Raw genomic sequence first — 20,408 nt, forward strand, 5'->3', positions numbered from 1 at the left:
TTCTGATATCAACATGAACAACACAACGTCCTCATCAACACAACATATGGGGGTTGCATGGGGGGCATCTCCATTAAATAACAGATGTACCTGTGTCACACTTTGTACAGGTAGAGCATTGCTTCAGTTTATTATAGCCAGCTTGGTAAGTACCACCGGGGCACCTTGAGCACTCTGTAATGATTCTCTCTGTGCAGTCCTTTACAACATGCCATCCTGTTGGAAAGAACATTTTGAATATGTTGTAGATTCATGGACAGTATATGTTGGACATGTTGTAGATTTGTGGACCGTCTTTATGTAGATTTGTAAACTGTATATCCTGTATCTGTTTTATTTAGTATACGTTGTAGAGTCAGACAGCGTGACAACAGTTCAGATATTTACCAGGCGGACATGATGGGCAACACTCCCATCCTGCCTTGTATTCATTCCGGGGACAAAGTGGAGGTGAAACAACGCCAAAGTAAAGAGTACTAATAATTAATATGAATTTTAGGAACATGGTTGTCAGGTTTGTTTGGGCTTCAACCATCAAACTGCAGTCACAGACTTTTCTTGAAGTTCAAAAATATCTGGGGAGAGATGAAAGAAAAGCAGTTCATCAATTAAATAACGAGTTCTGGGGACGGGGTTAGAAGATCATTTGGGGGTTTGAAAAGATTTGTTGTTTGGTTCAATCAACTATTCATACTGTTCTGTAGTTAGTTATTATTTCTGTGTTGTTAACAAATAAAGATGTTATACCCCAGTTGCATGATTAAATGTAGCCTATTTGACTTTACCAATAGGGGGATTCTTATCTGTGGTTCTGTAAACATAAGTAAAATAAGAATTGTACACTAAATTAAAATATCTGAAAAGCGGCTAAAATAAGGACCGTGAACGTTTAACAAACAGTCACAAAAAGCAGGAAAAAAACCTCACTTTTGAACGTCTTTAACCACGTCCTTATGGCTTTGGTCACACTCTGATTCTGGCGACGCGCCTAAGTAGGATGATCACACACACACACACACACACACACACACACATTACAGAAAAATATAATGAGCTGAAGTGGTCAGTGTGCTGGAAAAACAGTAGAGAGGTGTTCAGTAAAGCAAATCCGGTGTTCAGTAAACAGAAAATTTAAATAAATCGGTCTCCGATAAGGAGTGGACGTTTAGAACAACCACTATTTTAGGAGATTTGTCGGGCAAAACCCCAGACTAATGAGTAAACGTGCTCATTGGGTTATGGTTGGGTGTGAGCTCTGATGAAATGCAGAAATAGAGAAGTAAATGTCATGGATGTTGCCGTTTTCACGGTGCAATGAGAATCAAAGCTCTTAATGTTAATATTCCGTTGTCTTCGCCTCTTTGCAAACTAGTCGATTATTTCCACAACAATCTCCAGTACAGCGGGGAGCCCTGTTGAACTGGAGACACACATCCCAGTACAGCGGGAAGCCCTGTTGAACTGGAGACGCACATCCCAGTACAGCGGGGGGACCTGTTGAACTGGAGACGCACATCCCAGTTCAGCGGGGGGACCTGTTGAACTGGAGACGCACATCCCAGTACAGCGGGGAGCCCTGTTGAACTGGAGACGCACATCCCAGTACAGCGGGCCTCCCAGTTATACTGGAGATTGGCTGGCTGGCTCCTCAGGATAATGTCTGACGTCAGAGGAGTTGCAGTGTTGGGCTCAGTCTCAATCCTTTGCTCCAACCAAAATCTCCCCCCTACGCCTCGCTGTTGCGCGTTCATGCACAGCGAGACGTGTCCCGAAAGCCGTTTTAAGGCAGGGTAAGGGGTGAGGGGGAGGGCCAACATCCCCTTGAAGTTAAGATTTTCGATGGGCACCCCAGCAACGCTACAGTTCCAAGGAAAAACAGTTCAGGAAAATCAACAAAAGTCAAGATGGCGGGCGAAGTGTTTTCTATTTTAATAATCATTAAATAAATGATGATGGCTCTACTAATGAATGACGTATTGTAACTGGGTCTTTAAGGGTTGTCGACCCATTTCGTAGGCGAAGGGTTGAGGGGTAGGGTAGGCCTAACATGCGTTTTGGGAGCAAGGATATTAACCCGTAATCGCCACATCGCCAATAAATCATGGTGTAAATGAACCCAAGACGATGGTGGTGTGAGAGAATCGCATAACTTATCAATTTGAACCGTTGCATGTGTGAAAGTGGCTCTAGGGCTCTAGCTAGTGTGTTATGTAGCCTACAGTGAGGCCCTATCCTGTTCCTTTCCTCTGCCAAAATATCCACTTTAACCCTACCCCTTACCAGGTGCACAGCGGGGAGTTCATCACCGTGAACAAAAAACCTGAATATTAGTGGTGCCGAGATGATGCCTCATGAAACGTCAAAGCCTCGCAGCCAGATGAACCATCAAAGTGGTTCGAGCTCGAAGCTTCTAATGAGTACGCTAGGGACACCTAGTGGTGAATGAAATTATGATGAAAGAAAGAGTTTCCTGTGATGATGTGATGTTTGCTTCGTACAACATCATTTTGACGAAGAACGTCATTTCAGTGATAAGTGTGAGTGTGCCGTTCATAAATATCTCCCGAGCTCATGGTAGAAAAACAAATCATTTGACAAAGATTTTAAGTCATCCCGGGCAAAATAGAATGTCTAATAATTGTCATAATAAAACAACTGCATGATGACTGAGAATGAGTGTGATTAATTGCATAGCCATTCAAGTGATCTTGGAACTGGGTAGTCTTCTTTTTGTAAAAATGTGCCAATTGTGAACCCATATCGCGGAACAGCCAATGATGAAGCCTCGAACGTCACACGCTACGTCATTTCGCCTATGTGAATCCTACTCGATACGGAGCTTCGCTGGGGGGAGGAGCCGAGGTAGGCCTACTCGACACACGCCCCGATACCTCGACGCAAACCATAACATCATGTAGGGCCTACTGAATATAACTAAATAGGCTAATCATTCTTCAAATACCTTATGTTCCCAGGAGCCACAATGTTTGATCAAAACACGTTATAACCAAGTGTCAAGGTCTACAGTCAAAAGTTTCCTTTATTCTTACTGTCTGATCGTACTCTAGAGGTGGTTAAGAAAGTAAGTTATTCAGGTCACATCATCACCGATGATCTGTGTGATGATGATGATGTCCAGCGCCAGTGCTGTAAGCTTTATGCACAGGCCAATATGTTGGCACGCAAATTCCATATGTGCACAGAAGATGTTAAAGTAAGTCTTTTCAGAGCCTACTGTACTCCATTTTACACAGCTCAGCTCTGGTGTAAATATAGAACAGCAAAACTGAAGAAACTACAGGTAGCGTATAATGATGCTTTTAGGATCCTCCTTAAGCTTCCAAGATGGTCAAGTGCTAGCTCTTTGTTTGTGACTAGTAATGTCCCCACCTTTCATGCTGTGTTAAGGAATTTTCGACTTCTAGAGACAAAAAAAACAAACTAATAATTGCACTCACTGAAACTAAACAGAGTGATACAAGGTAGGCCTACTCCTCTGGGTTGTGGAAACATTGGAATCGATGCTTATATGTATTTTAATCTGTGTGACCTCATGTTTGTATTGTCATGTAATTTATTGCATTCTTGTCTTGTAAATGGAACTTCGAGCCCGGAATAAAGTATTCATTCATACTACATTGTTTCTCCGTGAGCGACCTGAGCGAAACCGAAAGTAAGAACGGTGTCCGGCCCTGACTCTAGGTATGTAATGTAGCCTACAAATAGTTTAGAACGGTTCAAATGATTAGTTATGCGACTCTCTCTTTGTCTTGACTTAATCCACACCAGGATTTATTGGCATTTTGACGATAAGGGTTTAATAGTTCATCACCGTGAGCAAAAACCAGAATATAACTAAATAATCATTCTTCAAATACCTTATGATGTTCCCAGGAGCCACAATATTTGATGACAAAACTTTATAACCAAGTGTCAAGGTCTTTCTCCGTGAGCGACCCGAGTGAAGAATGGCACCATAAATCACTCTTTTTATACAGTTAGTTTTATAAAGCACCTGAACTGATTAAAATAATGACGAGGATATCAGATTAGATTTAGAGAGCGATGATATTACCTTACTTTAATTGAGAGCGTCGAAAATGTTCAAGTTGCCGACCATTCGAAGACTCTTCCGCCTTCACCAGTATCAAAACTCTGAGGCTGTGTCCCAATTCCTAGGACGCATCCTTCGAAGGCTGCATTCATGTCAGAACATAGACATTTTCTATAAATAGCCTACCAACGTTTGCAGTGAAAAAAAACTGACGCACATTTAATGCTCAGGGATATGAAGCTCCACAACTTCAGGAACTCGGTTGCTAAGCGGTTAGTTTCAGATGCTTCAGTAAGATCGAAATACATCAGAGGAGTCACACAGGAGAGAACCCGGTCTGGTGCATGGTGTTTGGAAAGAGATACACACAGAAAGGGCGTATCTCCAGCGCACACGCAAGGTTTTTGTGCGCAGCAAGCTTTATAAATGAGGCCAACGGGCAAGCGCAGCGACTCGGCAAAAAAAAAGAAAAGAAAAAAAAATTAAAACTTGAGGGCCGCACTAACACTTAACTTTGATATCAAGTAGGGGGCCACAAAATATCGTCCCGCGGGCCGCGAGTTTGAGACCCCTGCTTTAGATCATTCAATTCGTATGGCGTCACATTCGTGCCATAATTCACTAATGTGATAAAAGATGCATTCGGGCGTATTACATTTTTCCACACGCGTAGATATTAACTGCGAGCGCGCAAATGATCTCTGCGCGCGCAAAACAGCCTCTCGCGCGCGCAAATTACCTCAGCGCGCGCAAAACCTCTCGCGAAAGATGTTTTTACGCTCTCGCTCGAATTTAATTTTGGCACTATGGGGGAGGGAACCAAGGCAGGGCGATGCGTGAAACGGCCAAACGTGATTGGCCGTTTCTGAAGCGCGATATTTGATTGACAGCCCTCCTCACATTCAATTCTGAATTGTACAGTAAATGGCTGAACGTATTGTAACTCCAGATTCTATGAGTATAGGCGCAGCCTTTGAAGTGTCGGCCTCATTGTCCTTTAAATAGCTGAAGAAAAGCTGTTTATTGGGAGCAGAACGTCCGCCGGCGCCCGACTATATCTGCGAAATGCGGACGTCGTTGAGGCACGCCGCACGCGGACGTTATTGAGGCCCACGCTGTTGGTGGGGGGATTACAAATTTTCAGTGCTACGGCTCACGCCTAGGGATAACCCAATATCGATAGCCTTAAAAGGCTGCCCCTATACTCATAGAATCTAGAGTTACAATAAGTAACTATCGTTTCAGCCATTAACTGTACAATTCAGAATTGAATGAGAGGAGAGCTGAGGAGGGCTGTCAATCAAATATCGCGCTTCAGAAACAGCCAATCATAGGAAAGCCCGCCCTGCCTTGGTTCCCTCCCCCATAGTGCCAAAATTAAATTCGAGCGAGAGCGTAAAAACATCTTTCGCGAGAGGTTTTGCGCGCGCTGAGGTAATTTGCGCGCGCGAGAGGCTGTTTTGCGCGCGCTGAGGTAATTTGCGCGCGCGAGAGGCTGTTTTGCGCGCGCAGAGATCATTTGCGCGCTCGCAGTTAATATCTACGCGTGTGGAATAATGTAATACGCCCAAATGCATCTTTTATCACATTAGTGAATTATGGCACTAATGTGACGCCATAAATTCGTTGAACCAGGTTTTCCGCTTTAGGTTCAATGCGCGTTCACATAAAAGTGGCGTTTATCGCGTCATTTGACTCACCCTTATGCAAAATGAATCGAGCGAGAGCGGTGTATTTCACCCAAGGCGAGCAGTGTATTATTATGAACTCCTACGAGGAATTCAAAGTTCAAAACACAGCCAAGGGGAACATGGTTGCCCATAATATGGCTAGGGTGGCGTGCTGGCAAAAAATAGCCGACCGTGTTTAATTCGAAGAGTTTGATCAAGGCCATATGCTACCCAGAAGAATTACGGTTCACCACAGCCGCTACAAGGTATTCAGGGTTTGAATTAGGGTAAGGCAGAGGCAAGATTTGGGGTTTGAGGCTGTCCACATTAAGAACTGTTAGATTTCAGCTTATTTCTAAACTGTTCGGACAGACTCTGCGTTGTGTATTTTCAGTCGTAGTAGTAATTCTTGAAGTCGAAAACAAAGCAGCTTGACAGGTTGGATTAGAGGGTTGAATAGATGGTTTATTCCAGGATGTACAGCGAGATACAGACTTAGGTTGAATAATCTATAGTGGACCCGGTGGTCGATGACTTGTTCCTCGGCTGTCGAAACCCTCTACTCGTCGAACCAAAGGGTTGGGGCGAGTATTATACAAAAAGGGGATAGATGAATAACACGTGAACAGACGCACTCTCAGCCTTGATAAGGTATTTGGCCCTGGCTATGTCCCGGAGGACCAGGTCGGTTCAACCTTGTTGAGACATAACAATGGCAGAATGTTAAGGATAACACCTTGTATCAGTATGAGAGGCCCTGGCCTGTTCCTAGACTAGAAATGTGAACAACAGAGAGACACTAAAATACACCAACATTCTACATTCCTCCCTCTTGATCATACTAAACATAGTTTAAAGATCACCCACAAAAAGAGAATTCAGTGTATTTTCTGGTGACCCATTAATAATTAACTAAATCAATGAAAGAAAGCATAAAAGGCAATAGGACAAGTAAATTCAAATCATACACAAGTAAACCAGGTGTAGGCCACTATAATAAAGAAAATAACAAACTCATTAGGTTACTCATGATTAAAACATTTTTAAAGAATCAAGAAAGTCAACTGTCGAGACACCTCCCTCTGCTTGGCACAACATCACAGACAATACTGCATGACAGTTGGTTTTGAGTAGCAGTTGCAACAGAGTTATTTTCCAGTTGATGGCCACCGCAGGTGTGGTGGGGGATGAGGATGAAAGTTCGTAGTAGGGCGTCAGGACAAACACAGACACAGTTCAGTTCAAGGACTCCTCCCAAGGACTCAACAAGTGTCCGTGTCTCCTGGATCTCCCAGGTACAATGAAACATGAAACAAAGAAAAGGTGCAGTATCAGTCATGGGGGAGGCATTGTCACAGCCTCCAACATTAATAATAATCAAAATGATTCGATAAACAATGAAAAATGATCATACAAAAATAAATCGCTTGACTCGAAAAATTGTTATATCAGTAATCAGTAATCAGTCATCATAGTTCTCAATAAACCTTGTGTGAATGAATGAATGATTGAACCTTTGTTCAAAAATAAAACAAAACAAACAAAATGTTCTAAAGCTGAGCAGTTGTGTCAAGAAGGAACCAACATGAACTTAGATAGGCAGTGACAAAAGTCCTAGCATCTTTCGAAGACTAACCTCTTGTGAAAATAAAGGAATGAAAATAACAAACACTTAAACACTCCCTACTCTTCACCCCGTATCAGTTAGTTTGCGTGCCAAATCTAACGAGTGTCATTCCAAGTCGGTGTTATTGTTGGTTTCGAACACTGAATAGCATATGCGGCTGAGTTCTTCAACACTCTTCGCCTGTAACTTCTTCAATCGTTCCCTCATTTTGTCTGAGCGGTTTTCTTCCCCTACTCTCTCGTTGGAGCGGTCACGGTACATCTTTCGAGGGGCTTTACATTCTCTCATCCAGTGTCCAATTTGTCCACAGTTGTGGCATGGTCGAGGTTCTTTCTGTCTGTCTGACTGGGGGAATCGTCCTCTGTCCCTGTTGGACTGGGGGAATCTTTCTCGTTCCCTGGCTATTCCCTTCTTCTCATCTGTGGTCTTCATGTGTGGTTGTATGTTGTCATCAAATCCTCCATAGAGTGACTCATTCTTAGTCACTGCTCCAGACCTCTCCTGGGAGAATTGTTGTTTTGGGGGGTTCGGATGTAGACATTGTTGTGGAAGAAAGGAATGTGGTGGGACAGGGGTGAATTGGGGAAATTGTTGTGGGGTCTGGGTCGCATCATAATTAGCATAGTCAGGTGGGGCAGATGGATTTCCCTTCCGTGGCACGTGGGGGGTACTGCAGATGACCGGGTACTCGCCTATAAAGCTGTTGACGGCTGAGAGAACACTGTGTCTTGACTCCTGTAAACCACCAGGTGGCGACGATGGCTGCATCGGGAAGATGTATTCCCCATCTGGGCCACACGATGGCAGTGTGGGGTACATGCGACCATAGACTCCCAAAACTCCCCCTCCGTTGCCTTGGTCACCCCCCCTTGGGGGCCCTGAGTCGAGGGGGCGGGCCGCTATCAGTCCTACTCTGACTAGCGTCTGGTGTAGGTCTCTCTCCCGAGTCAATTCATCCTTTAACAAACGAATTTCATCGGCCAGCAGTTTGATTTGCTCTCTTGTCTTTCTCTGAGCATCTTCATAGTGAGCAGTTGTCCTTTCCAATTCATCTCTCTTTTTGTTGCTGACATGCTTGATAAAGTAGCGCTTACACTGAGACAATAGTAACAACCCAACTGGTTCACTTCGTCTAGTCTTCTTGACCCAGTCTTTGAAAACCATCCAGATCGATTCCTTTGGCCAGCGTTTAGTTTGGGGGTCCATTGTTATCTCATATGTTATGCGAAGTTTATTTTCGGTTCCTTGCAAATCATGTCTGTCGTTGAAGAATCTAGACAGAGTCTCACTAATTGAATAAATATCAATCTCTCTAACCTCCACTTCAAAAGAATCTTGTTCTTTTCGTTCGGATGCATTGGGACTTTGATTGCTATCTTTTTCCTCCTCCTCTTCCTTCTTCCTGCCTTTACCTTTCGGCATTTTTCCTATCTTTTCCTATCTGTAAAGTAACTAAAACTAGCGACCAATCGCTGCTTAGAAAGAAACAAATAGACGCCTCCCACGGAGCTCGGTATGCCAACAACAGATGATGGCACACTTTTCCCTTCTTCGATTAAAAACAATGTATGTGATTCCTCGGCGGGGATCAAAACAACATAGCACAAACAAAAACTCTAGCGATTCATGTAACCTCACCAGTGAATTCAATACAAGTACGGTTTCACTCCTTGTCCAACAAGTCGTAAAACAAAAGCCCTGAGCAAACCAGACGTCTTAAGTTATATTCAGGACACGTATCAACATTGACAAACTAGCAAAGATGAACAAATCACTTGAATGACATGCTATTACAATATTCTAGGACTCAATCCCAGCTCAAAGGCCTTATTCAACAAACAATATTCTAGGACTCAAACCCAGACCAAAGGCCTTATTCAACAAACAATATTCTAGGACTCAAACCCAGACCAAAGGCCTTATTCAACAAACAATATTCTAGGACTCAAACCCAGACCAAAGGCCTTATTCAACAAACAATATTCTAGGACTCAAACCCAGACCAAAGGCCTTATTCAACAAACAATCAATAGTTTCATATGGCGTATATTCAGTGATTATTACACAAACTCTTAATCACTAATACAGGTCCTCACTTCGTCAAGCTCTTAATGACACAACTTCATTACTCAGCAAATGTAGTGCAGCCTAATAGTAAAACAAATAATAATAATCACAGTTATGTGTGTGTAGATTATTTTAAGATTACTTTCTTGTTCTTTTCTCTTGGTCGAGAGTGTGGAATGAGATTCAGTCACCGTTGATTCCCACGTGGTGCATGGAGATGCGCTGGTTCAGCCGCGTTGTGGATGCGGGTCCCTCAGCAGGGCAGGCGTTGATCAGACGTTCCCAGGCAGGGCGCGCGCTCTTCTCGGTCACAGGGCAATCTTCAGAGGCAATCGTCTTCTCACTCCTCTCTCTTCAAGACGGTGTCACGGCACCAAACGTTAGATTTCAGCTTATTTCTAAACTGTTCGGACAGACTCTGCGTTGTGTATTTTCAGTCGTAGTAGTAATTCTTGAAGTCGAAAACAAAGCAGCTTGACAGGTTGGATTAGAGGGTTGAATAGATGGTTTATTCCAGGATGTACAGCGAGATACAGACTTAGGTTGAATAATCTATAGTGGACCCGGTGGTCGATGACTTGTTCCTCGGCTGTCGAAACCCTCTACTCGTCGAACCAAAGGGTTGGGGCGAGTATTATACAAAAAGGGGATAGATGAATAACGTGAACAGACGCACTCTCAGCCTTGATAAGGTATTTGGCCCTGGCTATGTCCCGGAGGACCAGGTCGGTTCAACCTTGTTGAGACATAACAATGGCAGAATGTTAAGGATAACACCTTGTATCAGTATGAGAGGCCCTGGCCTGTTCCTAGACTAGAAATGTGAACAACAGAGAGACACTAAAATACACCAACATTCTACAACTAAAAAAGTGTTTTATGAAGTGGGAGGAGAGTCCATTCCATAACTATGAAGCTCAACATTTACTGTTTTCATAGTTAATTCATGGTATGGACTGCCCTGAAGGGTCAACATTAGTTATAGGGTTATAAGGCCAGGGTTATGCAGGAGTAGGACTAAGTATAGGGGTTAGGGTAATGGCATTTATATCACTGAACTGGCTCTACACATCCAATACAAAGTAATAATTTCCTTTGCATGTGCATGTGTACTGTTTACAGTTATGGATGCAAACATGAAGCACAAGCCAGAGGAGCGTATGAGAAGCTGATTGGTCGGGAGCATGCAGGCTTCTCATGTATGGACAGTGGTCTCTGGCTGAACCCCAAGTGGCCCTACATGGGGTCCACCCCTGATGGGATCATCACTTGTGACTGTCACGGAACTGGCATCTGCGAGATTAAGGTAATATCACAGTCTCTGTTGTAGTCAAGTAGTGCTAAGTAATTGTAAGTTAGGAGAGGAGGTACCATAAAAGAGAATGCTTAAGTCTGATTCAAGTCCAAGTCCTGGAGTCGAGTACTACAACACTAACGAGTGACTGACTTTAGCTTGGAGGACACGGACTTGACTTGTATTCATTCTTGGCAGATGGAGATGAGGTCGGGCCATAGGTAACACTAATAGTGTTACCTATGGCCCGACCTCTTTCCATAAGAATCAATGAACTGAGCAATAAGGCGGAAAATAATTGGCTAATCTATTGTTCACGTCCTTCTCAATGTGATTTTAGTGCCCACACTCTCGCCAAGATGAGGCCTAAAAAAAAAAAAAGTTTGGTTCCTGTTGGTGGTCAGTTGAGGTCATGGGTAGGTAGGGAATTTATTTTATTTTTTTATTTTATTTTTTCCAGCGGCAGCGAATGATAGGTAGGTTGTTTTAATTTAAAAACGAGAAAATTCGCTCATCCTTGTTCAGAATGAAGAGGTGCTGTACCAGAACGTAATTATAGTTTGCATCAAAAAAAAAAAAAAAAAAATATATATATTTTTTTTTTTTTTTTTTTTTATAAAGCTCATAAAATAATTTGGGTCGCACATAAATTGACAGGGTCGGTCGGAAACCGGAACCAAACAAAAAAATTTTTTAGGCCTGAGACCTATCTGCGTTTGTGTGCTGAAGAAAAGGGCTTCTGCCTCATCAATGATGGGGATAACGTGATGCTGGACCGGAGTCATGAGTACTACTGCCAAGTTCAGGCACAGCTTCACATTGTAGATGCTGACTACTGTGACTTTGTTGTGTGGAACCGCAATGACATTTTTGTTGAAAGGATTTTGCCTGATCTTGAATTTTGGGATGATCTGATTCCTAAAGAAAGAGTATACTTCCGGAAATACTGGTGAAGAAAGGATATAAAAAGATGAAATGGCATTGAGAATACAGAATAATACATGGTTTATCTACAAGATTAGATGTTTTAACAATTGTTATAATAAATACAATATGTGCAATAATACATTGGAATCCATTTCATTATATAAAATACATATCGCCAGTACAATTGGACTAGTGGAGAAAAATATTGAGAGAATAACATGTTTACAGACTGATGTGTGTCAGATGAAACTACTACTACTGTATACTCCTCCCCTTCCCCCCCCCCCCCTCCTGTGAGCCAAGCAGGTGCCCCAGACCAACATGTTTTAGGGCTCAGGTACTGGACTGATTATCCCTATCCCCCTGCCTCCTCTCTTCACCTCTGCCCCCCCTCCTTACTGCAATGGGACGACAGACTCTGAAAGATTAGACAAGACACAGCAAATAACCCCAATCGTGTCAATCAATGCTAGTGCCTCACCTGATTTTGCTGCCATGTTCTCTATGGGCATAGCCCTGCTTTGCAGAATCTGATATTTTCTTCTGACTAAATCTATGACTCTCTCGACATGAATACGCAAATTCGCTATATTTCTAGTTTCTGCCACCTCGTAAGCTGTTTTCTCCCTTCGGTGAATGCAGGTATCTGTAGAGAAGCACAGTAAAATCCAACAATATCACCAATATTAAACCCACGGTCTGCTAGGACAACATCCCGGGTAACAGGTTTTTAAGGAGGCCACTCACTCTCTATTCTATGACTCTCCCTCCCCAGGCACAAGATATGTAAGGGACATAGCCTTGGGGTGCATCACCAATCAGAAATTTTACAGTATGGTAATGCTTGTAGTTAGACCATGTCTGTGCTTTGGCAAGTAAATTAGAGGGCCTCTCAATAAAAACTTCGAAACAGTCAATTATCACAGCAACTCTACGTCCAAATGACTGTCTGAATCCCATTGGCATTGTAGCTTGAAGTACATGTCGCTCTGGCCACTCAATTTGAAATTCTAACCTTTCATGGAGTATGTCAATTATTTTATGCCAAACTCTAGAAGCAGTGGGCAGAGAGATCTTGAACCTGAAAGCTAAATCTTTCAGCGGGAGATTTTAGTCTCAGCCTCAGAAAAACTAAAACCAACTGTTCAAATTTAGACAACACAGACATAGGGCCACAGGTGATGTAGGGCTCGCCGCTCGCACAGCTCAAAAATCTGAAATAAAACTAAGAAGTTGGGGAGCCCTTAGTCTTTTCTTAATTTTTTTTCAAAGGACTCCTGGTTGAACTGTGTCCAGTGTCTTGGTCCGAAGATCTACCAGCTCTGTTGAGTTCTGTCTCAGAACATCCTCCATCTTCTCGATGTCATCCATCGTTAGCTCAGTTTGGCATCCGGCATCTGCATAGCCTGCAATATAGCAGTGGACTGGGGAGCATAATTAGTTCATTCATGAATATGACTCAAGTGAATTCTTGTGAAGTTAACTTTTTTGGCAACCTTTTTACAAACATGCAAGTTCTCTGGTCCAATTATACAGGGTGTCCACAAAGTCTCTTTACAATTAATTTTTTTTTTATCACAAAAGCAGAGATATGATAATCAGATTTGTTCTATGTATTCAGTGCTTATCAAAGGCTTTAAACACATTGCACTTGTGTATTTCAATGAGTATTGTGGTTTATTGAAACAATCGGATACGCAGACTCAGCAAAAGTACAGGATTAAGTATGGAAGACATCCTAACCCATAGGTGCATCCCTGACAGACGGGCCACACACTAACCCTTATCATCAACAGGTGGAATGTCTGTCAGGGATGGACCTATGGGGGAGGAAGACTATCAGGGTCTATTTTGAAAACCTAATGCGAGGTTTGCATAGATTTGACAATCACATTTGTAATATTTTATATTAATGCTGGTTACACATCTTAGTACAATAATTTACCTGGATCATTTAACGACAACCTAATGCTATGTAAACAACGCCACAAAAACCAAGTTAGTCAGCTAACATACCTCTGATGAAGTGGTCGCTGCAGACACGGGAATAAACAGACTGCTCCTCCCGACTGCAGACATAGGTTTAAAATCCACTTTTTACGGCGTTGTTCTGTTCTGTGAGCTATTCACATTTCTCACCTTTGTGAACGACAATCTTTGGTAGGCTACTCTATAAAACCCCTTTTCTCGGTTAGAACGATTGGAGCAGCCGTATACGACACAAAACATAGGCATGTTTTCAGTTGGCACTTCACACTTCCACAAGCTACTTCACTTCCTGCCCTCCATCTGGAGTTCGCGATGCAGCAACGTGACGTCACGTGAAACCCACCTATTGTTCAATTAAAAGGCTGTAGAGAAAACACAATGATAAAGACCATATGTCTCGTATGTGCTGTCACACTCCCTGCCTGCGACTGGCGTGGACGAGACCGACAATCTCAAAAGCTGATTAATCAATAATGAAAAGAATCAGTTGCAGCCTGTTATTTTGGCCACACCTCCATCAATCACAACAGTCAAGTCTGCTATTATGATGATGATGATGATGATGATGATGATGATGATGAAGAAGAAGAAGAAGAAGAAGAAGAAGAAGAAGAAGAAGAAGAAGAAGAAGAAGAAGAAGAAGAAGAAGAAGAAGAAGAAGAAGAAGAAGAAGAAGAAGAAGAAGAAGAAGAAGCCCCTCTACATCATAAAAAACCATTCCGGTGCAAACAACACACCAGAGGTGGATACAATCAAGAACGACATTTCATTCATCTTTTAAGATTTTCCATAATTGCAATTAAAAGCTGTTATAATTCGGCGCAGAATAACTAAACACATCGGCTGATATTTTAACAATCTAAATAACCGCATGTTTGATAGAAAAAACCGAACTAAACATAAATGAAATAAATACATTCAATGGGATTTTACATCTTGGAGGCACAATAAAATAAAACAAATACACAAATGATTGGATGTAGAACTCGGAAACACCTTTGAAACAAGTTGACATGCATTGATGTGTAAAAAGGTGTTCTTATGTACCTTTTGGCTTTATCAGATCTAAACGGCCTACCGAATGATAACCCATAAATAGACGCTCACACCCCGGGATAGTAGGTGGGGGTATAGCCTTCTATACCAAGCAGATGCAGCGTTTCTTCGATGCAACGGTACTCCCATCATGAGCCTCTCCTCGAATTTCCGCTATGAAGATAAAGCTATATATGCTCTAAGAAATGCTATTGAATAGCTATACAAGACGATAAGCATGTGGTTGTTTTGAACAAAAAAAGCTATAGAACAAAATCGTGCAACCTACGTGGAAACCATTTCTGAAATACTACATGCTTACTCCTCCCTATATAAACAGTCACCCGCCTTCTTCATCCGGGCATTCAGAAGGCTTGCAATCTGGGCTACTCGCTGAGGACACCGTTCCTCCACCATCGCCCAGGGGAAAGTCCCCGGACGCAGGGCAGAAAGTGCTCCAGTGTAATCGCTCCCATCGGCCTTGCGCTCCACCGTTGATGGCTAAGATGTGAAATGCGATATACTGAGCTTGGTGGATCGCAAGTCGAACTTGTCCATGTGATAGAAATGCAAGTAGGCAACTACTGTACGCATAAACAGAACGGGGCTCATTCTCGGAATGCTCATTTTCTTACACAGGTTTCACTGACGCATTTGTTTAATATGATAAAGAAATAGTAAAAAAAGGTCCCACGCTAATTGTAATCATCACATTTACATATTTCATCAAGATACTACATAGTGAGGCGGAGAACAATCAGATCATACCATCGAGACAAATACAGAGGCTTCTGAAACACAAATTATTAAAAAACAAAACAATATAAGCATAAACTATCACAATGAAACATGGCAACATTGTCAACCGTGTTACTCCCTGTCTACTGTGTGACACTTGATGGGTAACAGCTGACAGGTAACAGGGTTGACAGTTCGGCCATTTTGGGGCCTTGTGCTAACTGGCAACCTTGAACCTGTCGCCATATGACCTTGATCAACTCGTGTTTTTATACACTTTAAGATAATATTAGTAAGAAATAATGTGTAATACAAGTGAACAAGAGAATGTTGATAACACAGTTGACAAGCCATTAACCCACTCAATGTAAAACCGAAATTATTGATGAAATATTGAAGAGGAGAAGGAAAAACTTACCCAACTGTTTTCAAATTTACCACCACTGCAGGAAATGACATCACGTGGTGTGTTGGACATGTGACTTTGGAGCAAACCACTGATGAATTATAGGGGTTTTGTCGGTGGGTAACACGGTTGACGGAAATTTCTCGGATTCGCACAAAGTGGATAATTTAATGTTCATTAATAATTAGAATTGTTTTTAAAACACCTTCATCATATTATAATGATTATTTCCAAGAAATAATGATGAAAATAATTCTCAAAAACACATTGTTTATTGTTTTTTCTTAAAGCAACCCCTGACATTCAGCAATTAGGACAGCACAAAAACAGCAACTTCTAGTATGGAATATGCATTTTCCGATTTTTCTTTTATAGAACTGGTTGACCTATTTTAGTGAAATGAAAAATAAAGATATTTTGTACAATTTATAAATACAATCCGTGGACATGACATGTACCCCCAATGCAAAGAAATGATTAAAATAGAAAGTTAAAAAGCAGGCACTTTAGTATTAAAATAGAAAATAAAGGCAAAGTTAAAAAAGCTTTTTAGAAAGTGCAATGTATTTAAGATCCACACATCGGCTGTGTAGTGGGAAGCATTTTGATTGGCAGTATGTGTCTGCAAAGACTAGTCCCCCATACGTCAGACACACCCTCGGCCATCCGTCGACGGACGCATGTAGTGTGAACAAGGCCTCAAAAAGCCCCCATCCGTCGACGGACGCATGTAGTTTGAACAAGGCGCCTTGATAACTTAGTTTGCAACTCTTGCGCCCCAAACACCGCACGACCCCGAGAGCTGCCTTTATTTAAAACACCCACTTGTTAATCAAACGACGCACGAACCATCCCACCAACAGCACCGCCTCGTGGTGGTCGATTCTGACCGACCCCAGCGTTACCACGCTGTAATATCAGTTGTCTATTTAGCTTTTTCGACTTTTATGACCTATAAACGTTGTTTATTCCGTCACCTTCTGGCTGACGGAATAAGGGGGGTGACCTGGGAGACTCCATGGTCTCTCCTGATGGGGACAGGTTTTAGTGAGTTAGATTTATAGTCATGTTTAACCATACTAAGGTGTCATATAATGACGTGAATGCAAGGGCGTCAGTTTGTTTTTAGAAGTGGTGGGGACATTAACCATAAGCTTGAGTGTGGTCTGAAAAGTGCTGGGTACCCTTATGTGAGCTATTCATCCATTCAACGCTGCATTACAATATGCTCTACAGCGTATTGTCTGAGGTTGAAAATCCTATTCGATCAATAAAAGTTGAAAACCACAGTTTGTGTTTTGGCTTGTTTTGCAAAACGGCGTTGGAAACACCAGGGTATTGGCTCGGGATAGGTAATACTAATACACTCAGGACAAAGAACAGTGTTGGCAATTTAACACTTATCTTGACATCAACAAAGTTTACCAGACAAACAATGCCAGACTGTAAAGGGGGTACGAAACGAAAAGAGGTACTGAGCATCAGCCTTTTGAAGACGAGCAAGGGCTGCTGGCACCATATGTTATGCTGCATTAAAAAAAGAAAAGCGCCCAGAGGATAATTGCATCTGCCAAATCCTGACCACCAGTAAACACTCGCGAAGGACCAATGTAGACTTCACTCGTTACATCATAAGCAAATTGCCCGCAAATAAAAAAATCCGAAGCACAATAAACAGAATCCGTAGAGGCCCATGGAGTAGCAGGCCGTGTTTCACTGAGGGTGCACTCACACTAGGCCATCTGTTTTCACACCTAACCGTGCTCAAATCTGCCAGTGTGAGTGTGGCCAGTCTGGCCAGGCCAGGCCAACTTGGCCACTTGGGAGAGGTGTGCTGCTTTGGTACGGGCCGCTACGGTACAGATGCTAATGAGCCGACACGCGCACACGCACGGCTACGCAACCTGAGCTGGGTGACGTATAGTCCATGCGACGACCATGGACATAATAAAAGGCGATGAGCCTTCTTTCCCATTAAACGGTAAACATGGCGTAAAGCGGTTCAACTGTTGGTTCACGTTGGTCCCATAGAGAAGTCGAGTGTCGGTCAAAGTGCGAACTGTGTTCTCTGTGTTGTTGTCCATTGTTGTTAGAAGTACAAGAGCCTACCGTTGCGCGGCCAACGGCCACGGCCAGATGGCCTAGTGTGAGTGCACCCTTAAAGTGGAGCCGAGAAACACTGATCAGCACCTGAATTATTGCACCTTCAATACTATTATAGCACCTAACGTTTAGCACGGAACCACAGCTTCATTCTCTACAAAATGCAAAAAAAAGCATGAGTTAAAAATTTACGTGTCATCGTTAGTTTAAAAAATAGTGCAAAACATCAAAAGTATCATCAAGAAATTCGCTCCAAAAAAAAAGAAGATGTTTCAGACTGGTGTATTTCCTTCTTCCGTTTTTGAGCTTCAGTCATCAGATTCACTTTCAAGTTAATCCAGACTTTCTAGAACTGGCCATTCTTCTTCTTCTGCAACGTCATTCCCCTTCAGTAGTGAAGCACGGCGCCTGGGTCTTGGGATATTAAAGTGACTTGATTCCGACTTGGAGCGAACACGACACCTTCTGGCTGACGGAATAAGGGGGGTGACCTGGGAGACTCCATGGTCTCTCCTGATGGGGACTGGTTTTAGTGAGTTTGAGTCATCAGATTCACTTTCTGGCTGACTGGGAGGTGGAGGGGGGACCCAGACTGAGGAAAGTGGACCGGGAGGTGGAGGGGAGACCCAGACTGAGGAGGCTAGACCGGGAGGTGGAGGGGAGACCCAGACTGAGGGGGGTGGACCTGGAGGTGGAGGGGAGACCCAGACTGAGGAGGCTAGACAGGGAGGTGGAGGGGAGACCCAGACTGAGGGGGGTGGACCTGGAGGTGGAGGGGAGACCCAGACTGAGGAGGCTAGACCGGGAGGTGGAGGGGAGACCCAGAATGATTAATTAGAAACAAGGTATAACACAAAATTATAACAATAATAATAAAGACAAAATAGCAGTATATTAACAAATGGCACAGAGATCACAAATAATGGGTTGACGTACAAGTTCCAGAGAGAGGAGAGATGTGGATGAGGAACCAGGTGTTCTTTCTCCAGCAGCTTCACCTGGACGGTTATCGAGTAGATAAAGATAGCCTTACATGAAATGTAACCGTGATACACGTTAGTTTAACGTAATCCTTACCTCCCAGGACTATGATTGCTATTATGACACATATGTATCCTATCATTATGAACTGCTCCATATATTCTAATCATGTAGAATCAGTTGAACCAGTTCCTGGTTTCCACTCTGAATTAGCCTCTACACAGAAGAACATCTTGATAGACTGAATACGTGTAGGGAGACGGCTGCCATTATCGTGGTCAAACAAGGACAGAAGTCTTTCTACCCTTTGTCCCTGCTCTGTGTTGTCATGACCAGGGGCGGTTCTTCATTGAATTACAACCCGGGCGAGACCCCCCCCCCCCTTCTGTGCGCAGCACCGTCTCAGTAAGCAGGGGCGCCTGCAGCCGGAGGGGGCGCCAAATCCCCACACAGTGATATGATGTTGATGATGATATGATAGCTCCATTCTATAATCTAATATCTAGAGGATGTTGTTCAGTAGGTCTGCCACTCTGGTCCCTCTGCTAGGTAGGCTCTGACTCTCTGGTACAATTAGATGAAATGTTTTGAATCACAGCGATATCATTTGACTTGGTGTGACCCAGTAACACTTGCTAATCACTGGGTAGTAATAAATGATCTGTTCATTAACAAAGTGAAACATGTGGAATAAGAACTTACCATGTAACCGCCACCCCTGCTTTTCCTTTTCCTATAAATGAAAAAGTGAATAAAATATCAACATTGGGTTCTTCAAAAGGTCATCATCTAATAAGTCCACCACTGCCAGCTAGGGTCACACATATTATTGTATTATGTATAAAACCAGGAATAACACTCACCATATTACGTCTTCTGTAAACCCATGCTATATAGAGATAAACAATACAGTATCATGTCAGGAGAGAAGTCAACATCATTCAGCATCACCATGATACATGTTAGTGCATGCTAGTTTGATGTTACCATAATACATTATTGTTGAATGTAACCATAATACATGTTAGAGTTGAATGTAACGCTTACCTCCCAGGACGATGATTGGTATAAGCAATATGCATACTATTATTATGAACGCAATTGCCACATATTTAAGACATGTAGAATCAGTTGAATCAGTTCCTGGTTGTATCTGCACCCCTCCCACAGAATCACATCTGAAACCAGAAGGACAAAACCAGGTTTAGTTCTAAGAGTTGTAGACTGGGTGTTGGTCTCCAGGTTTAAAAGGTACTGGGTTCGATCCCCAATGTCCACAACCTTCCTGTAGGCCTTCAGGAAGGTTCTTGAGCTAGATGCCTGACCCCTACATGCTCCTAATGATCTGTACCTCCCTGTGACTGAGTTCATTGGATGCCGATTTGGAGAAAATTACTGAATGGTAAGTTATATATATTGTCAAGCATTAATGACCTTTAAACAATATCTTATTCTGACTATAAAAAAACGAACATAACATTATGACTATGTTATGCATCTTAAAAACAGGCAAATAA

At 42.7% G+C, this 20,408-nt stretch overlaps 1 protein-coding gene and 1 long non-coding RNA gene across 24 annotated transcripts in view; both read right to left on the bottom strand.

The window, feature by feature from the left end:
* The window catches only part of LOC115551312 (tumor necrosis factor receptor superfamily member 14-like), a 70,782-nt gene that overhangs the window by 4,160 nt on the left and 46,214 nt on the right, over window positions 1-20,408 (bottom strand). For 4 of the 23 annotated variants that reach the window (XM_030367641.1, XM_030367726.1, XM_030367891.1 and 1 more), the window contains 2 exons: window positions 388-575; window positions 91-216 (listed from right to left, as the gene is read on the bottom strand). The exons of 11 other annotated variants lie outside the window; for them this stretch is intronic. In XM_030367641.1, coding sequence (XP_030223501.1) covers window positions 91-216; window positions 388-535 — 274 coding nt within the window. In that variant the 5' untranslated portion in view covers window positions 536-575. Of the gene's footprint in view, window positions 1-90; window positions 217-387; window positions 576-927; window positions 989-4,075; window positions 4,346-16,057; window positions 16,785-18,372; window positions 18,698-18,846; window positions 18,909-19,593; window positions 19,625-19,753; window positions 19,781-19,938; window positions 20,070-20,408 lie in introns of those variants that run through there. 8 more of the 23 variants (XR_003978304.1, XR_003978319.1, XR_003978317.1 and 5 more) reach the window with 6 other exon arrangements.
* On the bottom strand, window positions 11,694-14,148 carry LOC115553920 (uncharacterized). The gene is made up of 2 exons (XR_003978531.1): window positions 13,656-14,148; window positions 11,694-13,045 (listed from the first exon to the last, which is right to left on the bottom strand). It is a non-coding gene; the product is annotated as an uncharacterized LOC115553920 (long non-coding RNA).

This window comes from Gadus morhua, chromosome 1 (assembly GCF_902167405.1).
Source record: "Gadus morhua chromosome 1, gadMor3.0, whole genome shotgun sequence".
NCBI classification, from domain to species: Eukaryota; Metazoa; Chordata; class Actinopteri; order Gadiformes; family Gadidae; genus Gadus; species Gadus morhua.